Raw genomic sequence first — 18064 nt, forward strand, 5'->3', positions numbered from 1 at the left:
CCACATTTTTCAGTGAAACTAACAGCTATTTTTGAAAACCAGAGCTTGGCTAGCATCCTTACTGGACCTCTTTGAGGAAGAGGCTGTTCAAGTGCTGGCACTGGAAGTTGTTTGGAGTTGCCAAATCCCATCCCATTTATGATTTGTACTTTAGAATCCTTACTCTGATCCTAGTGACTCTAACATAGAGCAGCTGATTGTTTTGTCTGGATTTATGGTTGCAGTAACAATGAAGAGGAGAAGTGATCCAGAATGCACTGCCCCTATCAAGAAACAGAAGAAAAGAGTTGCAGAGCTTGCCCTGAGCCTCAGCTCTACATCTGATGATGAACCTCCCTCCTCTGTCAATCATGCAGCAAAAGGTATGCTTGCCTGTGTGGTCTGAGGCCACTGGTCATCTGGTTATTTGAATCCCTGGAGCCTGATTTAGACAGAATACAGTCCACTGCTTCTTGAGGAAAATTAGACAAATTCTGCAGAGATGTGTTGACGGTAGACTCTCTTCCCAGGAATGCTGCCATTCTCCTAATAGGAATTGGGGACTTGTTTAAAATAAAACATTGGAGTTTTTACAGAAGTGCATTAGTTTTGTTGCTGGTCCTTCAGTAGGTGGCAGTCTTTTGCTGCCATAAACCAGGTGGAAGTATAGGCATACCTTGGAGATACTGCGAGTTTGGTTTTAGACTGCTGCAATAAAGTGAGTTGTAATCATTTTGCTGGTGGAGGGTCTTGCCTTCAATTTGTAAAAAAACATAGCATCCAGGGAGCGCAATAAAGCTGAGTGCAATAAAGCGAGGTGTCCCTTGCTCTTAATAGTTGTTAGTAATCCTGAGGCTCTTTGCTGCAGTGATCTGGCCTAATTCCTCTTTGTTTTTTGCATTGTTTTCTCAATTCCCTCAGCAGTTGTGATCAGAGATACCCAAATGAATTGGAACATTCCAGTATTCACTGTTTACATTAAGCTCAAAGGATTTGCTCATCTGGTTGAAAGTAGCATTTTACTTTGCTTGTTTCTTGGGGTTATGGACATTTACAGTTTACACAGATGCTTTCTATGAGAAATTGTAAAGTGTCTAGGAGCCTGCCTTAAATACCAAGCAATTAGCTCTCACTGGTGTGCTCAGTGGTTAGAGCGTCAGCCCTTGCGTGGAAGGGTCTCAGGTTCTATTTCTGGTCAAGGGCACATACTTGAGTTGCAGGTTCGATTTTCAGCCCCAGGTTGAGGCACATTTGGGAGGCAACCAATTCATATGTCTCTCTCACATCAATGTTTCTCCCTCCGCCCCACCCTCCATTCCCTCCCTTCCACTTTCTCTAAAAATCAATGGAAAAAATATCCTTGGGTGAGGATTTTTTTTTTTTTTTTTTTTATTATCCTCATCCGAGGACATTTTTCCATTTTTTGTACAGACAGAGTGGGAGGGAGAGAGAGAGAGAAACATCGATGTGAAAGGGACACATCGAGTGGCTGCCACCCGCACGACCAACCAGGGCCAGGGACAAACTGCAACCGAGGCACGTGCCCTTAGCGGGAACCGAACCCGGGTCTCTCGGGACCTCAGGCAGACGCTCTAACTGCTGAGCCAAACCGGCCAGGGCTCCTTGGGTGAGGATTAACAAAACAAAACAAAACCAAGCAATTAGAAGTAGCTGCATTTGCATTTACCTTGACTTGTATTAATTTCCTCTAACTGCTGTTACAAATTACAAATTGGGTGGCTTATAACAACAGAAATTTACTCTTCACAGTTCCGGAGGTCAGAAGTCTGAAATCAAGGTGTCAGCCGGGCCATTTTCCTCCTAAGGCTCTTGAGAAGAAGGCTTTTTTTTGCCTCTTTTAGCTTCTAGTGGTTGCTGGCAGTCCTTGCTGTTCCTTGGCGTATAGCAGCATAACTCCAGTCTTGGCCTCTGTGCCCGTGTTCAAATTTCTCTCTTCTTATAAAGACACCACTGGCACCACTTCTTCTTTTTTTTCTTATCCTCACCTGAGGACCGCAGGCCGATGCTCTAACCGCTGAGCCAAACTGGCCAGGGCGGCACCACTTCTTATAAAGACATCAGTAATTGGGTTGGGGGCCCACCCAAATATAGTATGACCTCATTTAATTTGATTACATCTAAAGATCCTATTTCCAAATGTCATGTTCCCAGACTAGGTGACATGACCTTTTGGGAGACACTATTTAACCAGCTGTCTTGCATTTGGGATCATCTTCGGATCACTGGTAAATTGGAATGAAATGTGGTAACAGGTAACCGTCAGGGTGCGAAGCACCCACTGAGGGTGGTAGAAAATAAAGGTTATTCATAGTGGTAAGCTCATTGAAGGGCACTTACTCCTCAGCTGTACTGAGAAGCTGGTCCAGGGAGAAGCTTGACAAGTGGTGTAGCACATTTGGTGTGTTCTAGCTGGAAAACAGACTTACAAACTTTTGTGTGGAGATATATGTGCCTTTAAAGTTCTCACAGTGGCCCCGGCTGGTTTGGCTCAACAGTTAGAGTGCTGACCCTTGGACCGAGGGTCTCGGGTTTGATTCCCGGTCAAGGTCACGTACCTGGTTGCAGGTTTGGTCCCTGGCCCTGGTTGGGGTCATGCAGGAGGCAGCCAATTGGTGTGTCTCTCTCTCTTTCCCTCCCTTCCACTCTATCTAAAAATATTAAAAAAATAAAGTTGTCACAGTGAATTCCAGGGTAGGTAAGAACTGCTATATGTAACTGAGGTCACTAAGTAGGAAGGTAGAAAACATATTGGATGCATTTGTTCTAGGGACTATTAAGGAAAGGGAGTTTTGGTTCTCATCTGGGATTTGAGCAAGTTGGTGAAGGTAAAGGGTCTCCTTGGGTAAGGCTCTGGGGTATTAAGAGAGAGAGGCCTACAAGAGGAAAAGGGAGAGTGTGTCTGGGAGAATAAATGACACTCAGGTGGTGGTGGTATCTAGTTCCAAGGAGATCTTGGGGAACATTGCTCTCAAGTAACATCTTTTTGAAGTAAAGAGAGGACCACTTCCAGGTAGAAGAAGGTAGGTGTATATGGTTAAGGATCTCTCAAGGGAACCAGTCTGATTTAAATTTCAAGCTTTTTAAAATTAATTAATTATTTTTATTATTATTTATTTATTTATCCTCACCCGAGGACATTTTTCCATTTTTTTGTTCAGATAGAGTGTGAGGGAGAGAGAGGAAGAGAAGGAAACATTGACGTGAAAGGGACACATCGAGTGGCTGTCACCTGCACGACCCAACCAGGGCTGGGGACAAACTGCATCTGAGGTACATGCCCTTAGCGGGAACCAAACCCGGGTCTCTCTGGACCGCAGGCTGATGCTCTAACCGCTGAGCAAAACCAGCCAGGGCTAAACTTCAAGCTTTTGAAAATATGACTGAATTGAGATTCTCTTCCTCCCCCTCACAGACTCCCTTTAATTGTACCAAATAGCTTTAACCTTTTCTGGAAGTAACACCATATGACTCAGGATTGACTGTTGCTGTCCTATATGCAGAATGGAAATCTAGAGGTGGCCAGTACGGTATATGCTTCTGGCAATAGGCCATTTGATCCCTTTCATTTGCAGAAAATGAGGCAGGAGACGGAGGCAAGCAAACATTGCTAGATTTTCTTTGGTCAACTTATTTTATGAAGGGTCAGCTCCACAATGACACAAAACTCTGAGGGCTAGTCTAGTGTCTTCAGAAAGATTGCTCCCTGTCTCCCCACCCTCCCCACCTTCCAATCCTATATGCTTGGCATGGAGTAAATGCTCAGTAAATATTTACTGAATAGAATTGATAGAAGGCAGCAGTAGTAGTATCTTTTCCAAGAATCTTAAAATGCTTCACCTCTTTCACTTTGCCTGCCCCCTCTTCCATTGTACAGAAGATCATTTCATTAAATACTTATACTCACTCATGTAACTTCTGTTCTGTATTGGCTCCTCTGAGGCATCCATCCCCTGGACGGTGTGCCCTGGCAGTTTACTGTCTCGCCAGAAACGACACATCCATTCAAGTCAAAGCAGCTGTGTTTCTTTTTGTTCCAACCACTTCTACCTGGACGTACTGTTCAAATGGATGATTGAAAAATGCTCTTTAGGGAGTACAATTAGAAAAACAAAAAACACTAGTTACTATTTCTGTCTGGGCCTTGTTTGTGCTGCTTCTGCTCGATCAATGAGATGACTCATTAATAGATCTATTTAGTTTGATCAGTTTATTTTACATTATTGACAAAGTAGCTGTATTGCCAGGTCAGAGACTGACATCATCTGACCAGAGTAAAGAAGAAAAGGGATGTTGTCATGGTCACCATAGCAGCCTGTGATTTATTTTTATTTTAAGAGTTTGAAGGCATTTTTTAAGTCTGAACTCTTGGATATTTTCTATTAAATAACACCCTTTTGAAGTAAGGAGAGACAGGTGGAAGTAATTTTGTTCTTTTTTGATTGTTTCTCACTGGGAAGCAGGTATAGACCCTAAGACGGTTTCCTTCTCTCCTCAGCTGTGTGCCCATTCTGGGCTTCTGGCCCTCCGACAGTGTGTTGCTTTGGAAGTTGCCAGGGTCCTTCACCAGCACCATGCTGAAAGTGTCTTCCCTTTACCAGGTTTAATTCTTCCCTAAATAGGCTATTTTCCCAAAAACACCATTGCTTTCCTGTCAGTTCAGATTCATGACCTTAATCAAAAACTTCCTTTATCGGTATCTGTTTAAATTGCTCTAACGTGTTACCATTTGTCTGGCATGAAGGAGAAGTTGAGTCTTTAAACAGGAATGAGTGTATTCCACAGCAATTGTTAGGCAGGATGGGATGTTTATTAAAATCCATAGTTTATTCTTTTATATCTTTGTGCTGCTCACCTTGGCCACTAGTGGTTGGATCTGCCCTTCCTTATGTGTTGCTGTCTTTTCTAATCTTGGTATGTTTACCCTACTGTTCTGTTGTCATGTGAAACATTTGCTAGTAGCTGGAAAACCTGATTCTTCTATAAAGTGAACCTTTCTTTAAAATGACTAAAGAGTAATGACCTCTATCAGGTAGGGAAGAAATCTTAAATGAAAACTCTACATAATGTTTTGGGCTCTCTGGTAGGTTTTAGAAGGGGAGCTCCTAGGAGGTAAATGGGAATGCCACCCAGCTTTGGCAAGTTCTTAATGAAACTAATGATTTTAATAGACTGACCTTATTACTCCCGTTAATTTATATCCTCATTACAAGAGTGTCTGTTCAGTGTTTGCTAAATTTTTATCAGTCTTGGGAGGCTAAATCTTCTCTTTAGTTTCTGCTGCAGCCATGACAATGGTCTCCTTTTCATCTGAAAAGAGTGGCACCAAAGGCCTGGGGTAAAAATGAGTAGTGGCTGTGATAGTCTGTGGACATTAGGACTGATCTGTGGAACTTTGTCTTAAATCATGTCAGGCTAAGAATTGGCTTCAAATACCACATGAAATAAAAGAGAATTAAGGTTTGTCTGTTTATCCATCACACTTCTTTTTATTTATTTTTTGTTAATCCTCATCTGAGGATATTTTTTCCAATGATTTTTTTAGAGAGAGTGGAAGGGAGGGATGGAGGGGGATGGGAGAGAGAGACATGAATTTGAGAGAGACACACCTGTTGGTTGCCTCATGCACGCTCCCCAACTAGGGCTAGGGATTGAATCTGCAACCCAGGTATGTGTACTTGACCAGAAGTTGAACCCTTGACCTTTTGGTTCGATGTTTTAACCACTGAGCTATCCTGACCAGGGTCCATCATACTTCTCGATATCACAAAGAAATGTGTAGTAGGGTGGTATTTTAGCTTCTATCAACCTCACTCTCAGGACAGGGCAGATAGATATTAGGTAACACCGAGGGAAGAGGAATGGAGTGGAAAGATCTTTGTACCAGAGTCATCACTGATTTGCCTAATGAACCTTCCACCCATTTGGTTCTTTCTGTCATTTTGGTCCAAAATGTTATGAAAACAAAGAAAACAAAAGATCTCTGTCTTAGATCTGAGGGTAGCAGGAACCCAGTATGCTCAGGAATGATATTTGTATCATTGATGGATGTACATCATCCTGACATCCTGACAAACCCCTAGAGCTGGACCAAGGGCACACTCTCCTTTGAGGCTACCAGGTTTTCCTAAACTTTTCATAGATAGAACTATGAATCCCCAGACAGCTGGTGAAAGAAATAATAACTGACTTAACATTATAGCTTCTGGTTAGTCAGGACCCTGGGTCCCTGGACTGCCCCGAAGGATACTATAGGACTAGCAGGGAGCTGCCCATATTCCTGGCACCACTTCTTTCTGCAGTAAGTAGTATACAGGTTAAAGGCATGGAGGCAACTGAGTGAAGAGAATCTGAATCTTTGGAAGGGTGGTTCTTAGCATGTGGGCACTCTGTTACAGAGTGTCTCTCTCTCTCCTCCTAGTGGGAGAGAATAGATGAAAGGCCCAAGCTCAGTCTTCAGCTGTTCAGGAGGTCTTTTTTCTCAGATCTGCTATCCTCTGAAGATTTCTCTGGAAAGGAACTAAACTCTTTCCAGGGCTTAGAATGGTACTTTATTTCTCTATAGTTCTATTATTATTTCTAAACCTAATTTTCAAATGGATATATTCTTATTTCTCCCATAGAAAAGTGCAAAACAAAATAAATATCACTTCATTTCTCAGTTTCCATGGTTACTCATTGTTAATGTTCTGGGTCTTTCCTTCTGAGTGGCACTCTGGCACTCTGTGATTGGTCCATGTTAGCAAGTCAGCTCCTGCCCTGGCTGGGGTGGCTCAGTTGGTTGGAATGTTGTCCCATACACCAAAAGGTGGTGGGTTTGATTTCTGGTCTGGGCACATGGTTTCGGGTTCTTTCCCCGGTCAAAGTGCATACGGGAAGCAACTGATCAATGTTTCTCTCTCTCCTCTCTTCCCCTTCCTTTCTTCCTCTTCCCCTTCCTTTCTCCCTCTTCCTCCCTAAAATCAATAAAAAAACAAAAACAAGTTGGCTCCTTATTAAGGGACTTGGATAGCCACCCGAAGGGGAAGTGGCAAATTTGATGCCTCATACAGAAATGTTCTCAACCAAAATTCCTCCTTGCTAACTGCTTAGGAGCCAGGATTTTGGTTTTAAGTTTAATTTGATTTTTTAAAATAAGTTCACCTGCCTTTTCTTTCTTTTAAAAAAAATTTTTTCCCTTTATTGATTTTAGAGAGAAAGTGAGAGGGAGAGAGAGATAGAAACATCAACGAGAGAGAACATCAATTGGCCACCTCTTGCATGCCCCCTACTGGGTACTGGGCCCACAACCTGTGCTTGTGTTCTGACCGGGAATCGAACCAGCGACCTCCTGGTGCATGGGTCGACGCTCAACCGCTGAGCCACACTGGCTGGACTGCCTTTTCTTTCTTTTGCAAAACATTATGTCCTTTAAAAATGTATATTTATCTTAACTATTAGATTTTTAAGCTTCTTAGGGTAGGAGTGTCACTTTTGGATAGTACCTCATTGTGTATAGCATGGATCTTTTATAGAACAGGTCCTGGCCCTGGCTGGTTTGGCTCAGCGGTTAGAGCGTCGGCCTGCGGTCCGGAGAGACCCGGGTTCGGTTCCCGCTAAGGGCACGTACTTCGGTTGCAGTTTGTCCCCGGCCCTGGTTGGTCGTGCGGGTGGCAGCCACTCGATGTGTCCCTTCACGTCGATGTTTCTCTCGCTCTCTCCCTTCCTCTCTCTCCCTCCCACTCTATCTGTACAAAAAATGGAAAAATATCCTCAGGTGCGAATAAAAATAAAAAAAAAAATAGAACAGGTCCTGAACCAAAGTTGTTGTCTATCTATTAAACAGTATCAATATTTTGGACTTTGGTGGATCTGACAGATTCTATATTTCAGCCTGCTGGTAGTGATGAGGTGGGACTACTAAATAATATAGTCTAATAGGATTCAGTTCTCTTTTAGGGTATACATATTTCATCTTCATGTTCAAACATTTTGTTAGTGTTTTATTTTTTAAAAATGTTTTTAAAGACATCATTATTTTTTTAGAGCAGTTTAAGGTTCACAGCAAAATTCAGAGGAAAGTACAAAACCGTCTCCTGCACCCCTGCCCCTACACATGCATAGCCTCCTGCATTATCAGCAAGGAACATCTGTCACCATTAATGAGCCTACATTGACACATCATTCACTCAGAGCCCATAGTTTACTTGAGGGTTCCCTCTTGGTGCTGTGTACTCTGTGGGTTTGAACAAATGTAATGACATGTATCCTTCTGCTTCAGAGGGCTGAATGCCTTACACTACTAGTACTTGGATTACGTATATGAGGTGGTAAAAAAGGAAATAACTTTAAAAAATTTATTGATTGAGTTTGTTAGAGAGAGAAAGGAAGGGAGAGAGAGAGATTTGTTGTTCCACTTATTTATGCATTCATTGGTTGATTTTTGTATGTGCCCTGACCAGGGATCAAACCTGCAATCTTGGCATATCGGGATGATGCACTAACCAACTGAACTACTTGGCCAGGGCAAGAGGAAATAGTTAAAAAAAAATTTTTTTTTCCTTTATTGATTTTAGAGAGAGAGGCAGCTATAGAAACATCAATGAGAGAGAATATCGATCAGCTGCCTTCTGCATTCCCCACACTGGGAATTGGGCCCACAACCTGGGCATGTGCCCTGACCGGGAATCAAACTGGTGACTTCTTTGTGCATGGGTTGATGCTAAACCACTGAGCCATATCGACCAGGCAAGAGGAAATATCTTAAGGAGCTGTACACTCAGTAGGTGCTTAGCAAAGATGGCAGCTGGATGAGAGTTTGCTTAAATTCCCTACAGTGAGGACTTAATTTCTGTTAAGTAGAAAGCCTCAGTCCAGGTATGGGAGATAGAAAGTTGACTGCCACAGCTCCTGATCTTCAGGAATGACCCTGTCTAAATAACTGGCTCTCCTGCAATGTGATGAGTCTGTGCTGATGATGTGAATACTGGTGCTGCTGGAGCACAGTGGAAGGGAGAATCAGGCCTGGGCGCTGGAGAAGGCTTCATTCTTCTCAACCCTTAGCAAGTTTGTGTTCTCCTAGGGAAATGGATGGATCAGTACACAGGAGTTAGGATGCCATGCTCATGCACATGGTCTCGCTTTTCTGTTGTTCATTTGACAGTGTGTCTGGGTGAGCTATTCTTTCTAATACATAGAGCAGAAGTTCCCAAATTTTGGCTGTCTTGTACCCTTAGTGTCACCCTAACTTTTTTCACCATGCTCTTAGGCCAAAAGAAATACCTAATAGTTCAGTTTATTAAGTATTTAGGTCTAAATAATAAGCATTTATAGCCTTATAACTAATAGATATTTGGATGAATAATACACATAAGTTGAAAAGCTATTTTATTCTTAAACAAGCACAATAACTTATTAAAGAGCTATGTATACTATTGAGCTCTATATAACTTCTCAAACCTTTGGTTCAGATTGGATACCACCACCCTAATTTCCTGTTTTGCATTTCTCATTGCTTGCAGTTTATACCATTGTCAATGGGAATATGCAGAAATTTAACCAAATATTTTAGATGTAGTCTATTTCCAAATTGGGATGGGTTTGTCAAAGAAACTATCTGAGTAAAATTACATTGGGTTGAAATAGCTTTCAAGTTAAGGGGTCATGTATCTATAAAAGAGTGAAAGAGCCAGTCACAGTGACTTTTGGCCAGGAGACCTGTAACCCACCACTCTGACAGCTGCTAAGGTGGGTCTTATTTGGAGTCCTTTGGCAACAAGGTTGTTTACAGGGAAACAGTGGCTTAGCTCACCTAGGCCACCAGCTCCCTCCAGCAACTCCTCTCCTCTCCACCTTAGTTGGTGCTGCTGCCTGAGCATCTCCCTCTTCTCTGTCCTTCCTCTCTTTCCTCCTCTTCCTTCTGTTTTTTCTTCCTTCTCTTTATTCCCTTCTCCCTTCTCTTCTCCCTTGCTCTTCCCCCTGTGAGCCAGCTCTTCTCTGGGGCTGTGCTATAGGACCCACCCTCTTACCTATAAATTTAAAGGACTGCGAAGACAAAGGAAATTAGGAGATTAGACAATCAGAAACTGTTCGTCTGACCATTATATCTTCAATAAATACATTTTATATTTAGCAATGTCCTTTTTGTTTTTTTTGGTTAATCCTCACCTGAGGATTTTTTTTCCATTGATTTTTAGATAGAGTGGAAGGGAGGGAGGGAGGGAGGGAAGGAAAGAGAGAGAAAGAAAGAGAGAGAGAGAGAAACATCAATGTTATCAGTGTGAGAGAGGCACATTGGTTGCCTCCTGTAGGACCCCGACTGGAGCTGGGAATCGAACCCACGACTCTTTGGTCTGCAGGCCAGCACTCTATAACTGCTGAGCCAAACAGGCCAGGGCTGCAATGACCTTTAAATACATTATTTCATCCTCTTGTGAGGAAGGTATTACCATCCTAGTTTATAGTGGAAGAAATTGAAAAGGTGGGAAAGGAAAACATATTTTTGAGTCCCCATTGTATGTCAAGTACCATTATGAACTTGTAATGACTTGTCCAAGATTACACAGTTAGTAAGAGGTAGAGAATACATTTGACCCTGGGTCATTTAATGAACTTTATGTGTGCAATGCATATATTAAACAATAGTTGAATAAATGAAATTGGACTTCTAGAGGTTATTTTGTGCCGTAAACTCACCTAATTATTTTCCTTTTTTCTTTTCTAGTATCTACCACGAGCCTCAGTGGGTCTGATAGTGAGACTGAAGGGAAGCAACGCAGCTCTGATTCTTTTGATGATGCATTCAAAGCAGACTCTCTTGTGGAGGGAACTTCCTCCCGCTATTCCATGTATAACAGCGTCTCCCAGAAACTTATGGTATGTCAGCACTTTGGTTGGGTTTCTAAAGCTCCACCAGCAGAGTGAGAGAAGGGAATTGGTTTTGATTGGTGTGAAAAGAAGAAATGCTAGAGTGTGAGTTTTTCCTTTGTTTTTCAGCTACTGATATGTAGTAGAGTGTGGCCCCCTTCTCAACAGAAGTATCAATCACATTGGAGTCATCCATGGGAAGTGGCTGCTCAGGCCTGCTTCTCCTGTCCCATCCAGAGCTTGATCTCCCTTTGGTCTTCTGAGTAATGAATTCTATTTTATTTTATTTATTTATTATTTTTTATTAGCATGAAGGAGAGAGGGAGAAAGAGAGAGAGAGAGAAACATCAAAGTGAGAGAAACACATCGAGTGGTTGCTACCCACACGACCCCAACTGGAGCCGGGGACAAACCACAACCGAGGTTTGTGTCCTTATTGGGAACTGAACCCGGGTCCCTCTGGTCCATGGGCTGACACTCTAACCGCTGAGCCAAACTGGCCAGGACCTGAGTAATGAATTCTTATTATGAGCACAAGTGAACATACTTCCCTACATGTAGATGTGTGTGGATGGGTAAAGAGGCTTCATGCTATGAATTTTTGTTCTAGTGAATGATCTCAAAAGAAATGACTAAAATCCTGCTCACTCCCAGGTGCCTAAAGTAAACGGGAGTAGTATAGTCTTCTGTATTGCTTCGAGAGGTGACCTGTTCTCCTTCTCAGCTTCCATACACCATTGAAGGTGAATGGGAAGACCTGCTTACTTTCTTCCTCAAACTTGAGTGTATGTGCCAAGGTTAGAGAAATCCAAGTTTGCCTTCCGACTAGGTTCAGGGATATTATAGGTGAGTCCTTCATTTTATGTTATATTCATTTAAGAATGAGAACCACTTCTGAAGCCATAGTCTGGATTCTAGTTTTGGTGCCATAAACTTTGGGGCAGTAGAAGATGGGGAGGTTTGTGACTCAGCCTCTAACCTGGGGAAAGATTTGTTGCTACTGTAGGAATTCCATCCAGCTCTTGAGCTGGTAATGCCCCTTCCTGAGGAAATACAGACCCTCTAGGGGGAATCAAATCTTCTTAGGATTTGTCTTCCTATTAGAGACAAATAGGAGATCCTTGTCTCCTATTAGACAAGGATCTTTGGGGTTTGGGATTTAGATCTCTGATTTTTGGGGTATATAAGTGGACCCAGTGACTCTAGAGTTCAGTATGAGCTTATAGACAGTTGTGACATTTAAAAATGATTCTGTCCGACATCTTATAGTACCTCTCATACCTCAGTTTTACACAAAGGGATTTTTCAGTTAATCTCTTGATTTGGGCTCCTATAGGCCCTCATTGTCCTTGCATAGTAAGGCTCTTTGAGTAGCTGAGGGTAAGGCAGAGAAGTAGCTGTTTGAAGTGGTTCCATTATTTTTTTCTTTTTTGCCTTTTTTTTTTTTTATTGTTGACAGAATTATAGATGTCCCCCATTCCTCCCTCTTTGTCCCCTTCCACCCCATCCCCACCCCACCCCAGGTCTTTATCACACTATTGTCTATATGTCCATGAGCTTGCATATATGCATATATGTTCTTTGGTTAATCTTTTCTGTCTACCCCCACACCCCTCCCCTCTGAGATCTGTCAGTCTGTTCCATGTATCCATGTCTCTGGACCTATTTTGATCATCAGTTTATTTTGTTCATTAGATTCCACATTAAGTGAGATCATGTGATATTTGTCTTTCTCTGACTGGCTTATTTCGCTTAGCATAATATCTCCAGGTTGATCCATGCTGTCACAAAGGGTAAGAGAGTCTTTTTTTATTACAGTTGCATAGTATTCCATTGTATTAATGTACTACAGCTATTTTATCCATGTATCTACTGATGGGCACGTTGGCTGTTTCCACATCTTAACTATTATAAATAACACTGCTATGAACATAAGGGTGCATATGTTCTTTCTGATTGTTGTTTCAGGATTCTTAGGACATATTGACATATCCCAGAAGTGGGATCACTGGGTCAGATGGCAGTTCCATTTTTAATTTTTTGAGGACCCTCCATACTGTTTTCTACAGTAGCTGCACCAGTGTGCATCTCCACCAGCAGTGTACTAAGGTTCCTTTTATCCATATCCTCGCCTGTACTTGTTGTCAATTTATTGATGATAGTCATTCTGGCAGGTATGTGTTAATACCTCATTGTAGTTTATTTATTTAAAAAAAAAACACTTTTTTTCTTTATTGGTTTTACAGAGAGAGAAAGTGAGAGGGAGAGAGAGAGAAGCGTCTAAGAGAGAACATCGATTGTCAACCTCCTGCATGCTGCACACTGGGGATCAGGCCCACAGCCTGGGCATGTGTCCTGACCAGGAATTGAACTGGCAACCTCTTGGTGCATGGGTTGATGCTCAACCACTGAGCCACACCATCTGGACTCACTGTAATTTTAATTTGCATGTCTCTGATGATTAGTGACAAGTATTTTTTAATATGTTTATTGGCCATCTGTACGTCCTCTCTAGAAAAGTGTCTATTTAAATTCAATTTTTTTATTGGATTGTTTGTTTTTCTGGGGTTTCAGTTGTATAAGTTATTTATATGTTTTGGAAATTAACCCTTATCAGGTGTATCATTGGTGAATTTGTTCTCCCCTGTAGTGGGTTTCCTTTTCATTTTCTTGGTGTTCTCTTTGCTGTGCAGAAACTTTTTAGTTTGATATTGTCCCATTTGCTTATTTTTTTCTTTGTTTCTCTTGCTCTAGAAGATATATCAGTGAAAATTGTGCTATGTGAGATGTCTGAAATTTTACTGTCTATATTTTATTCTAAGATTTTTATGGTTTTGTGACTTACCTTTAAGTCTTTTATTCCATTTTGAGTTTATTCTTGTGTATGGTGTAAGTTGGTGGTTTAGTTTCATTTTTAAAAGTGTACCTGTCCAGTTTTTCTAACACCATTTATTAGAGAGACAGTCTTTTTTTTTTTTTTTATCCTCACCCGAGGACATTTTTTCATTTTTTGTTCAGATAGAGTGGGAGGGAGAGAGTGGAGAGAGAGAAACATCGACGTGAAAGGGACACATCGAGTGGCTGCCACCTGCACGACCCAACCGGGGCTGGGGACAAACTGCAACCAAGGTACGTGCCCTTAGTGGGAACCGAACCCGGGTCTCTGGACCGCAGGCCGACGCTCTAACTGCTGATCCAAACCAGGGCTAAAGAGACATTCTTTACTCCATTGTATGCTCTTGCCTCCTTTGTCAAATATCAGTTGATCATAATGGCGTGGGTTGGTTTCTGGAGTCTCTGTTCTGTTCCGTTCCATTCATCTATATGCCTGTTCTTGCTCCAGTACCAGGTTGTTTTGATTACAGTGGCTTTGTAGCATAGTTTGATATCTGGTATTGTGATCCTTCCAACTTTGTTTTTCTTTTTTTTAATCCTCACTCGAAGATATTTTTCTGTTTATCTTCAGATAGAGTGGGAGGGAGGGAGGGAGGGAGAAATATTGATGTGAGAGGGACACATCAACTGGTTGCCTCCCACATGACCCTGGCCAGGGCCTGGGTCGAACCGCAACTGAGGTACGTGCTCTTTGCTGGAATCGAACCCGTGACTCATTGGTCTGCAGCCTGACACTTTACCACTGAGCCCGATGGGCAAGGGCCCAACTTTCTTTTTCATTCTCAAGATTACTGAGGCTAGTCCAGCTGGTGTGGCTCAGTGGTTGAGCATTGACCCATGCACCAAGAGGTTGCCGGTTCGATTCCCTGTCAGGACATATGCCCAGGTTGTGAGCCCGATCCCCAGTGGGGGGGCATGCAAAAGGCAACCAGTCGATGTTCTCGCTCATTGATATTTCTCTCTCTCTCTCCCTCTTACTTTCTCTCTCTCTCAAATCAATAAAGGACAGAAAATTAAAAAAAAAAAAGGTACTGAGGCTATTCAGGGTCTATTTTGGTTCCATATAAATTTTTGGAATATTTGTTCTAGATCTGTGAAATATACCATTGGTATTTTTTTTTTATCCTCACCCAAGGACATTTTTTTTCACTTTTTGTTCAGATAGAGTGGGAGGGAGGGAGGGAGGGAGGGAGGGAGAGAGAGAGAGAGAGAGAGAGAGAGAGAGAGAGACATTAATGTGAAAGGGACACATCGAGTGGTTGCCACGGCTGCCACCCACATGACCACCTATGGCTGGGGACAAACTGCAACCGAGGTACATGCCCTTAGCGGGAACCGAACCTGGGTCTTTCTGGACCGCAGGCCAACGCTCTAACCGCTGAGTCAAACCAGCCAGGGCTGTATCATTGGTATTTTAATAGTGATTGCATTGAATCTATAGATTGCTTTCGTTAGTATAGTCATTTCAGTGATGTTAATTCTTCTAATCCATAAACATGGCTTATGCTTCCACTTGTCTGTATCTTCCTCTATTTCTATTTTTTTCTTTTTAAATTATATCTTTATTGTTGAATGTAGAATATATTACAGATGTTCCTCATTTTTCCCCCATTGACCCCCTCCTCCCCACTCCCGCCCCCTCTTGTCTTTTCCCACACTGTTGTCTGTGTCCATTGGTTATGCATATATGCATATAAGTTCTTTGGTTTATTTCTTCCCACCCCCCAAACCTCCCTTCCCTTTGAGGTTTGTCAGTCTAGCAACCAATTTGTTCTTCTTAATCCCTTCACCTTTTTCACCCATTCCTCCAATCCCCCTTCCACCTGGCAACCAACAAAGTGTTCTCTATCTATGAGAATGTTTCTGTTCTGCCTGTTCATTTTGTTTGTAGATTCCATTGTCGATAGATATGTATTCATTGCCATTTTGTTTGTTCATATATTTTATCTTTTTCTTCTAAAAGACCCTTCAACATTTCATTTAATAACGGTTTGGTGGTGACGAACTCCTTTAACTTTTTCTTGTCTGGGGAACTTTTTATATGGCCATCGATTCTAAATGACAGCTTTGCAGGATAGAGTAATCTTGGTTGTAGGTTCTTGCTTTTCATTACTCTGATAATTCTTGCCACTCCCTTCTGGCCTGCAAAGTTTCTTTTGAGAAATCAGCTGACAGTCTTATGGAAACTCCCTTGTAGGTAACTAACTGCTTTTCTCTTGCTGCTTTTAAGATTCTCTCTTTGTCTTGAACCATTTGCATTTTGATGATGTGTCTTGGTGTGGGCCTCTTGGGGTTCATCTTGTTTGGGTCTCTCTGTGCTTCCTGGACTTGTATGTCTGTTTCCTTCACTAAGTTAGGGAAGTTTTCTGCTATTATTGTTTGAAATAGGTTTTCGATTTCTTGTTCTCTCTCTTCTCCTTCTTGCACCCCCAAGATGTGAATGTTGGCACGGTTGAAGTGGTCCCAGAGGCTCCTTACACTATCCTCATTTTTTTGGATTCTTTTTTCTTTTTGCTGTTCTGATTGGGTGTTTTTTGCTTCCTTATATTCCAAATCGATGGTTTGCTTCTTGGCTTTACTTACTCTACTATTGAATCTGTGTAAATTATTCTTTATTTCAGTTAGTGCCTCCTTCATTTCTGACTGGTCCTTTTTTATGCTCTTGAGGCCCTCACTAAGTTCGCTGAGGTTCTCACTAAGTTCATTGAGCATCTTTATAAGCAGTATTTTGAACTCAGCATCTGTTAGGTTGCTTATCTCCATTTCGCTTAGTTCTTTTCCTGGAGATTTTTTCTGTTCTTTCATTTGGGACCTGTTTCTTTGTCTCCTCATTTTGGCTTTTTCCCTGTGTTTGTTTCTATGTATTACTTAATGGGAGGTATGGGGCTATTTGAGACCAGATGCTGCTAGTTTGAAAGAATTTAGGAAAACCTGAAGCAGGATCCAAGATAGGCCAATCCTATGCTTAAGCAACTGGCAAGAGCTTGGGTGGGGCGGGGCCTCAGGGAATCACCAGGGCGGGGCTACTAGTGTGAGCCAGGTTGCTGGAGTCCCAGATATGGCAGCTGTCTGCCACCCCAGGGAAGGGCTCACCAAAGGAGCAAAGGCCTCTGACAGCATGTTTGTCCAGTAGAAAGCCCCCTCTCCAGCCCTCGCTCCAGTGCCAAACAGCTCAGTTCTTCCCTGTATGTCTCTGGTGCCCCTCGAGCTGCCTCCCCTCCAAGCTTAGAGGGAGAGAGTCCGATAAGTCCGTGCGCGGGCCCTTTAAGGAGCTGCCTGGGGCTCCAGCCGCCTCAGCCTCCCTGAGCCTCAGTTCCCGCTGGTTTTTCCAGCCAGAAGGTATGGGGACTTTTCCTGGCACTGGAACCCTGAGCTGGGGCACCTGGTGTGAGATGGGGACCCCTCAGTCCTCAGGGAGGACCTTCCCAGCTGAGGTGTCCTCCTGATTTTTATCCGCCACACATGGGTGTGGGACCAGCCTGTCCGCCTCCTCCCTCCTACCAGTCTTGATGCAGCTGCTGCTTTAATTCCGTAGTTGTAGGACTTCCATTCAGCTCGATCTCAGGTGGTTTTGAATGATGGTTGTTCTGAGGTTTAGTTGTAACTTTGATGTGGTTGTGGGAGGATGCGATACAGCGTTTACCTATCCGCCATCTTGACCGGAAGTCCTCTCTATTTCTATTTTTAATGTCCTATAGTTTTCTGAGTACAGGTCTTTTTACCTCCTTGGTTAAGTTTATTCCTAGGTCTCTTATTGTTTTGCAATGGTAAATGGGATTATTAATTTTTTTCTCTCTGAGAGTTCATTATTGATATATTAGAATCCCATCAAGCCCTGGCTGGTTTGACCAGCGATAGAGTGTTGGCCCAGGGACCAATGAGTCGTGGGTTTGATTGCAGCCAAGGGCACCTTCCTCAGTTGTGCTTTGTCCCCGGTCCTGGTTGGGGTTGTGCAGGAGGCAACCAGTCAATATGTCCCTCTCACGTCATTGTTTCTCTCTCTCCCTTTCTCTCCCTCCCATTCTGTCTGAAGATAAATAGAAAAATATTCTCAGGTGAGGATTAAAAAAAAAAAAATGCCATCAATTTTTGGATATTAATTTTGCATCCTGTTACTTTGCCGAATTTATTTATTAATTAGTAGTTTTTTGGTGGAATCTTTAGGGTTCTCTATATACAGCATCATGTCATCTGTGAGTAATGACAGTTTGGATGCCATTTATTTTTTCTTCTTGTCTGATCTCTGTGGCTCGGACTTCCAGTACTATGTTGAATAAGAGTAGTGAAAGCAGACATCCCTGTCTTATTCCTGATCTTAAGGGAAATG

General features: G+C 42.4%; 1 protein-coding gene across 2 annotated transcripts in view; it reads left to right on the top strand.

The window, feature by feature from the left end:
- Nucleotides 1-229: 229 nt before the first annotated feature.
- Nucleotides 230-18064, top strand: part of CMTR1 (cap methyltransferase 1) — a 59060-nt gene continuing 41225 nt past the window's right edge. The window contains exons 1-2 of one of the 2 annotated variants that reach the window (XM_036248886.1): nt 230-362; nt 10700-10851. In XM_036248886.1, coding sequence (XP_036104779.1) covers nt 230-362; nt 10700-10851 — 285 coding nt within the window. Of the gene's footprint in view, nt 363-3217; nt 3271-10699; nt 10852-18064 lie in introns of those variants that run through there. The other variant, XM_036248887.1, reaches the window with a different exon arrangement.

The sequence above is a fragment of the Molossus molossus genome, unplaced genomic scaffold (genome assembly GCF_014108415.1).
Source record: "Molossus molossus isolate mMolMol1 unplaced genomic scaffold, mMolMol1.p scaffold_m16_p_8, whole genome shotgun sequence".
Lineage (NCBI taxonomy): Eukaryota > Metazoa > Chordata > Mammalia > Chiroptera > Molossidae > Molossus > Molossus molossus.